An 8,242-nucleotide genomic window follows, 5' to 3' on the forward strand; every position below is an offset into this window, starting at 1 on the left:
CCATCAATCTGCTTATCAAACTGATTTGAAGAGGAACTGAAAGTGATGCGTTCAGTTTAAGCTTTACATAGACTCTTATAGAGGTCTCCAAACATGAGTTGTTTACAAAAGGAGCAACTATAGGAGTGCATATAAGTCCTTTTCACTCTGCTGGGAATGTGAGCAATCATATAACCCTGACACGCTATATAATGTTAAGAGGAACTCACTCTGCTAATTAACTTTCTCTGTCCTCTCAGGACAATAGAGTGGGTCCTTGACTTCTTTATGACTTCCCCTTTATGAGTCCTTGGTTGATTATGCCTTTAAGGAGCTTTTAATAAGAACTGAGCAAACAGTGCTTTCAGCAGAACACAGACAAACCCGAGGCTTTCGCCTTCATTGCGGGAAAAAGCCTGTCTTAGCCTGATGAACAAAGATTGAAAGTATTCCGCAGGGAAAAAAAAACAAAAACTACAAAAGCATTCACTTGTGTGATGAAAAGGGTCCTCATTTGGGAAAAATGTCAAATTAATAGTTTTCCTTGCACATATTTTTCATTATGGGATAGAGTAGCAGCTACATAGCATGGGAGCTTAACTGGAAATCTGTGCCAGTTTTTTTTTTTCTTTTCTTTATGCAAGCCAAATTCTGTGTCTTAACCGCATTTGGCAGTTGGCCGGTAAATGTATATGATCTGACAGCGCTGATGATTCATTAAAATTGTTTTAGTTTTTTTTTCCCACCAGATCTTGGCAGCTTTCCAGTGAAGCCCGAGGGCCATCAACGGCCACAGCGGGCCAACAGGCAGTCACCTTAAACAGAACTCAAATTTCCTGCTGTGTGAGAGTGTTGGGATAATAACAGAGATAAGAGTACAGAAACAGGAAGTGAGGTGAGTGTTTGTCATGTAAGATGAACTTCCTCTTAAAGGCCATCTCTCTTTTTTCTTTAGCACCACCCCACACCTCTAATGGCCTGCTGCCTCTCTTACATTCTTAAGAGAGGCAGTACTGTATATAAATGCCACTTGTTTTGCACATATTCAACTCTGTATATTTTATATATTTTATTATTATTATTATTATTATTTTATTTTATTTTTTTACTATTTAATTTGTAAAAATGTGTATACACACACACACACACACACACACACACACACAGGAAAATATTTAGTATACACATCCAGAAATGCATACACTATTATATATTGTACATATATTTATTAGTTTCAGGTTGGCCATTCTTGTATTTTGCTCGTTTGTGTTGTTGTGTTTGCACATCTCTGTTGCTTGTGGGGCTCGCACACAAGAATTTCACTCGCATGTGATGTGACAATAAAAAGTGATTTGATTTGATTTGATAAGGCCAGTTAGGCTGCAGGCCTGTCACTTGTGGCACCCGCTACATGTGATCAGCTGTTCTGTGGGGTCAGACAGAGCTAACTTTCCCCCACAACTTGACAGCCCGTTCCTGACCAAAAAACACCCACCAAGCCTTCACCAGAATTCAAAAACAATGTGCCCATCTATTTACAACTATCTTTCTCTGAATGATACCAAGGTTTTTTTTGTATTTTTTAAAATCATCCACCCATCAGCACAATGCTGGACACTTGCCTCCGCAGTTTGTTTCAATGGACGGAAATTGGGAATGCAAAACAGACCAGTAGTGAAAGGACATGTGGCTCCATCAGCTTCCATACAAACAATGGAGAATCTCCCAGTGTTTAGCTTCTGCTTCCTCCTGACACACAGCGCTAACAAAGAGGCGCTATTATGACTGACTATGTCTGCTGATGCTGAAAGCAGCAGCCTCTGGATGAGATCAGCATGAGAACACATCTTCATAACTTGGCACCGAGCGGCCGGTACATCAATATTGAAAAATTTTCTTGCTGAAAAGGCGCCATACGCTTCAACACGAAATATCCAGTATGGTTGAGAAATTTAAGAAATTATGTTAAAAGAACTGGATTAGAAAATAGAGCAACTGGACACAATGGGGGAAATTTAGGTAAATACTGTATTTGCTTACTGCAATTATTTTTCTTGTGCAAAAAGGAAAAAGAACAGGTAAACAAAATCTTCAAATGTCCTCAAATACTGTAGTTGTACATCAATGCACCCCCCCCCCCCCCCCACACACACACACACACACCTCCCCCCGTTTTGGTATTACAGCTGTATGGATGTAAGCATGTCAGCTGCCTGTATCCTGTCCACATGTGCTGCGCCCCTTACTGGAAGCAAAACAAAGCAGCAATTAAACACGTACAAGTCAGATCATCAGAAATGATAATCTGTATTATTCCATCAACGTCTCACAATCTTTCAACCAAAACAATGAACATTAACTCCATAACTGCTGTGCATTCAACAACCAGAAAACTGGCGGCAGCATCTTCGCCACTTGCTTTGTTCCCCGATGAGAAATCGAGAAATGTGCAACCGACGGCACAAGTGTTTGTTTACATCATAAGAAATAATATTCTCTCTCTCAGACAAGAGGTCTCCGCGGCCTTGATAAGGATCACGGGTATTTATTACACCCAGCAGAGCCCTTACAGTGAATTGTTTGATAATGGGTTGTCTCCCACGAAAACATTCAGCACACACTAGAGAGGATTTATGAATCTCGGTGCCTATATCGCCTATGGTTTTGCTTGCAAAGTACCCACGGGCCATGGTTCATGAAAATCCGAGGACGGTTTAAATGTGGATGGAGATCTTGGTTATGCTACACAATGACCATCCCTTGAGATTGACATTGTGTGTCCTGTAATTGCCCTATGTCTGTATCGCTGGTCTCAGTCTCCACTGGGGATGACATCTCATCTCAAGGGCAGGGCGAGGAGAGATATCTACAGACCAATCACAGCTCAGTCAGTCAAACTCTATCAGCTGGTCACAGCTCCATGTCCCACACTCCTCTCACTCCTAATGTGGAGGAGGGGGAAAAAAAAAGAAAAAAAAAAAGAAAAAAAGAACTGTGCTGGAGCCAACTCGAAACTGCAGGGCTACACATATGCACATAGACACGCGCACACACAGAAAGAGTGAGGGAAGCAGAAAGACCTTGACCTGCCCATTCCCCTCAAAAGCTTCAATGCCAGAGCTCCGGCTCTAAATAAATACAGCCTTCAAATGGAAAGATAGTTTAACCCTCTGGAATCGACACTTTGTTTCAGGCCGAGTCTGACAGTTAATCCCTCACAAATCCCAAATCTCTGTGGGATTCGCAGTTAGCCAAAATGGTTAAACGGACAAAATGAGCTTACAAAGCATGCAAAATACAAAACTGTTGTCAATTTCAAAAAGCCAATTTGGGAGCGAGCAAATACTGAATACCGAGCATGATACCAAAGTTTAGATCCTACAAAATAAACGGTAGACGCATGTGTTAAGCCAGAAATAGTCATCAACATTTTCACAACTCTGTAGCTTCAGGATTATTTTCAGTCTGACTGGAACTAGATAATAAAAAACGTTATTGGGAACACACCCTCAAATAAATTTGCAAGCCATGACCAGGATTTTTAGAAATACAGAGGCCCTTAGAAGCATGAAGACTTACTACAAATCCACACATTTTCAGAGCAAACTCATTGCACTTGTTTCTGCCTTAATTCTTCAGGCTCACTCAACATCTCAAAATACTTAATCAACAGGCTCAAAAGTGGCTAAGTGTGGAAGTCCCTGGCGACCACAAAGATAAATAATTCAGTTGTAATAGTTCAGCAGCGAGCATCTGATTTGCCTGTTCTGCTGACAAGTTAACAAGCCTGATGTTACGACGGAACAGACCTCTAAAGATGCCCGTGCAGTGTCAGGTCAGTTCTTAGCTGTTCAGAGCCTTAGACAGAAAAAGAATACAGATCACATGACCTGCTCCTTTTCAGTGGCTCCTCTCAAAAAGCCCTGCTCTATGAAAACAGCAGTAATTCAGCGGAGGCCTCTCAGCTGGTAAGGCATATGATTCAAACACTTCTGAAGAAAGGTCACTATCAGTGCTGTGAAAACAAGAGGCCCTCTCAGTCTGGCTCCTCACCGGACAGCAATAGCCTACCCAGCTGGGCTCTCTTCATTTACTGCACCTGCAATCGACAGCCCGCTGCCAATTCATCAAGGCAAAGAGCTAGGCCTGAGCCCCATGGGTCTGGCTGATCCACCCACACTGAATGTCGAAGCAAGTCGGGGGACAGGTGAGGTCAGAGTGGATTAATAATCAGGGTGTAAATTCCTCCCCACAAGGAATCGCAGACAGGGTGAAAGCTCCTCAGGCTCTACTCTCTTCTTATCGATCCGCAGCAACTTCACTCCCATCATTCACAATGACAGCAAGTACTCACACTTCTGCAAAGTGCAATGGTCCTGAAAATGTTTAGGCATCACACTGACATTTGCCTGTGACTCAGCTCTTTAGATGACGTTGAACACGTCACTGAAATATGAGAAACACCTTTTAGCTGACAGAGGGCAATCTTTCAACCGAATGATAGATGATGTGAACATGTGACAGACCTTCCTTGCCACAAGCATCTCAGGCACACTACAAAACAACCCTTTCGGAAAGGATTTATTACATGTTTAGTTTAAAAAGCTTTACTCTTTCGGCTTTGGCTGATTTCTTTGACTCTTGTTGTGAACAGTTTCTTAAATCTGCTGTAATTTTTCACCTGATAATGGCAGTGAAGCAAAATTCAATAAGACTTATTTAGGCGCAAAAACGGAAAAGCTTACATTTTAGTGGTCATCATACTAAATTGCTTGTTAAGTGGGTTAATTTAAAGTATGTGTTTGCATAATTGCCTGTATATCTTGTGCTTTCATTAACTGATTTGATGAGGTGACAGAGTTCACCGGGGTTCCTCTTACCTTATTAGAGTAGGGCGGCTTGGCGAGGTTGATGCCATCTCTGATGAGTTTATCCCTGATCATGATCTTCAGCTTGAGCTTGGGGTAAATCATCAGCTCCCTCCTGTTGCCCAGGGTCAGGTTCCTCTGCGCCCCAATGTACCCGCCGTTTCGCCCAACCCGGTCACTGATGGGCTCGGTCCAAGACTTGGATCCCCGCAGTTTAGACTCGCACTCCACCAGGTGCCCGCTATAAATTTCGGCCGCGGGTGGCATGGGTTCAAGGGTGAAATACAGTCCACTGGCTGTCTCTTTGGCTTCCTCCTTCAGCCTCCGCACAGCATCGTGAATCCTCTGCCTGTGATGAGGGATATAGACGCCGATGGCATCCAGGTCGGGGTCTCCTATTTGTTTGCAAACCTCGAGGTCGTCATATCCATTATCCACAAAGGACTCGACATACTGGGAAAGCTGGAGGGTCTTCAGCCACTCGTAGACGATGACAGGTCCGTTGCTTGTCATTTTGCCTGTTGCCAAATCGGCTACAACTCAAGAGCAAGAAGACGCTAAAGTGATCGTTGCTTTCCCATTCCGCGTTTCAAACGCATTGTAAGGTGGTCAAATATAACGCGTGTTTCCTTTGAGCGTGAGAGGCGCAAATAACTGGATCAAAATAATTGTGCACGAGCCATTCCAAAGGTCTGGTTACCATAACCAAGTCTGATGTGGATGAAATCCTGAAAAAAACGACTGAATAAAACACTTTTTCTGACACGGTCTGAATGACAAACACCTGTCAGTATTTAGACTACAAATGAAGAACCCTTGGGGATTACTTGAGGGCAGCTTTCAAGCCACGTTACTTGATCATCGATTTTACCAGCCCACGGTGACTTACTATGTGCAGCCACTTAACCAATAATTATGTTTCCATTAAACAAATATATTTAAAAAAGAAACTGTCATTGAAGCAGTAGCGTGGCCAGATTTCATTCCTTACGCGGGGCAGCCTTTAACAGCTCTTGCTCCTTCCCCTTAAGTCCTTTTCTGTCGCCAAAACGGCAGCAAGCGAAATCCAAATAATACCAAAAGATCTTCAAAATGACAGAAAGTCCGCAGGCGACGCCTGACAATCACAGGGCTCCGCGTCCAACCGCTCCGTCTACGCGCAGACCACTTCTTCTTCTTCCAGGCGGCACATCACCACACTGGAACTGGAGCCAAGAGCCAACATGCTGCTCTGCTGCTGCTTCTGCTCCTCTCACGTCCACGCCCCCCGAAATTTCTCTGTACCCATTTAAAAATAGTGAGCCTTCTTTTTAAACCCCCCCAACAGCAACTTGTCGCGCAGCTCCGAGCAGTCAGCGGGTCATCAGGTTCCCATCGAGTTGTCCGAAGTTGCTCCAAAACGAAAAGAGAGTCTGTTAAACCTGGCGCACAGTCCGAATGGATTATCTTGCTGCTGGTTTGTTTGACATTATTACTCCCCTACGATTTGATTTCGTCCACCTCTCTCTCTCCCTCTCTCTCTCATACACACACTCTCACTCATTCAGCATTTCCACGCTTTGGTTTCTCAACACGCACGGGCTCCCTCTACGTGGTAACTATGGAACTGAAGATTTCAGCAGCATGATCCGACTTAATAACCAGAAAAGAGAGAAATAAAGAGAGAGGGAGAGGCTTGTTTGTCCATGATGAAATGAGCAGACATCTCCTGACTGTCCAACACTGCACTTGAGTCCCTATCAAACTGCTAAACCACTCGATCATTTAGTATGAGACAACAAGTCAAACTGTCAGGGAAACACGGAGAGGCAGACAACTAAGAGAAATAACACGGCTTGAGTAGGACCTGTCTGGACTGTCCAAACGGATGCCAGGCTGCCCAGTGCTGATGCATGCTTTATGAAATGTGAGCTGACAGCTTGTTAGGGGTCATTTTGATACAATCACTATATCTGCTCTAAGCTGGAAGTGATTTGCCTCAGCCTATTATGACATATGGCAGTGCGAGAGAACAAGTACACGAGTCAGGGAGGAGTGAGAAAAGCATTGTTTTTGGGGAAGCTGCATCACAAATCTGCCAAATGCATGTCAGAATGTCAGAGATGTAAGCAAGGGGAGATGTTTCCAGTCCAATCAGACTTGAGTGGGTTAGCATCTCGTCTGATTTACATGTCTGTTGCTGTCAGTGTAATTACTTCAGAATGCTCTATTGTCCCCCTATACTTTGCAAATAAATAAATAAACCATATAAAAAGGGGTTTAGCTGCTGTGAGCAATAAAACCCCAAATGAGAACAGCATGATATGATAAATTGGAGTTTATATTTAGCCTGCACACAGCATAGTGACATTATCATGTATGGTGAATGTTCAATATACAAATACTACTAAATCAAGTTGCACACTACAGGGCTACAATGGCCATCTGAGGTTTCCAGAAAAGCAAGAAAGTCAGACACCAGTGTTAAAATGCTCGACTTCACCACAAAGACAAGCACCACTGGTAAAAGTAAATAAGATAAAGCTAAATTGGACTCATAACAATGCACACTCATGATCATATAGAAATAATAAACACAATAAAAAGAAACTGTTAAAATACCAGAGGGTAGACAAGAAAATCGCCTCTAATGTCTCAGTTTAAAGAGACTGTCTGCAGGCTTTGGAGAACTCATGACTGCCACAAGCTTGATAAATACTGGTATTACCCTTTCAGTCACTATAAACACAAACCTATTGCAGTGTTTTTTTTTCCAAGTGCTCACAATGTTTTGAGCAAAGATGCGTCTCCTGCTCCAGTACGATCGCTTACCGGAGCAGAGGATTACGAGAGAAGAGTGACAGATGGAACAGGGAGACTGGTGCGCTCTACGGTGAATGAACTCAGAGTGCGTATTGGCAGTGCCAGGATTGCTGTGTTTCCACTCTGCTGCCCTGCGCGATGGTAAGTGACCAGAGGGGCTTCGACACAGGCAAGGGAGGGCGCCTTTGCACGAGCGTTCTGTAAGCTGCATGGAAAAACACAGGAATAACGATGACGTTCACGTACACGCACTCAGGAATGTGGTGGTCATTCGTGAGAGGATGCTATTTAATGACTGGGACTTGGTGTTATTTTCTCAAGATTATTCTATAGATTATGGTTTGCCAGACTGCAACATAAAAAATGATCCATTCTTACTGGTTCAACTAATAAGTAGAAATGATAAGATAAGATAAGATAAAACTTTATTAATCCCTCGGGTGGGTTCCTCTGGGAAATTCGGAAATTCTGATCTACTACAGAGTGTTGTAGAACTCATTTAGAGATTTTATAAACTGCTTGAAGACTTTCTTTAATTGTGTTAAGTGCATCGTCATATGTGATACAGTATTGTATTACATAATGTGTAGTAG

The 8,242-nt window shown here is 43.1% G+C and overlaps 1 protein-coding gene across 3 annotated transcripts in view; it reads right to left on the reverse strand.

Annotated features, from left to right (window-relative positions):
- Window positions 1-6,361, reverse strand: part of sash1a (SAM and SH3 domain containing 1a) — a 166,679-nt gene extending 160,318 nt beyond the window's left edge. Inside the window, exon 1 of one of the 3 annotated variants that reach the window (XM_086264151.1) lies at window positions 4,860-6,361. In XM_086264151.1, coding sequence (XP_086120277.1) covers window positions 4,860-5,360 — 501 coding nt within the window. In that variant the 5' untranslated portion in view covers window positions 5,361-6,361. The remainder of the gene's footprint in view (window positions 1-4,859) is intronic. The other 2 variants (XM_086264152.1, XM_086264154.1) reach the window with 2 other exon arrangements.
- Window positions 6,362-8,242: the final 1,881 nt, after the last annotated feature.

Source organism: Aulonocara sp. 'chitande type north' Nkhata Bay, linkage group LG15 (genome assembly GCF_057382095.1).
Source record: "Aulonocara sp. 'chitande type north' Nkhata Bay isolate Kocher_YH1m ecotype deep benthic linkage group LG15, A_spYH_male_GT1.1, whole genome shotgun sequence".
Classification (NCBI taxonomy): domain Eukaryota; kingdom Metazoa; phylum Chordata; class Actinopteri; order Cichliformes; family Cichlidae; genus Aulonocara; species Aulonocara sp. 'chitande type north' Nkhata Bay.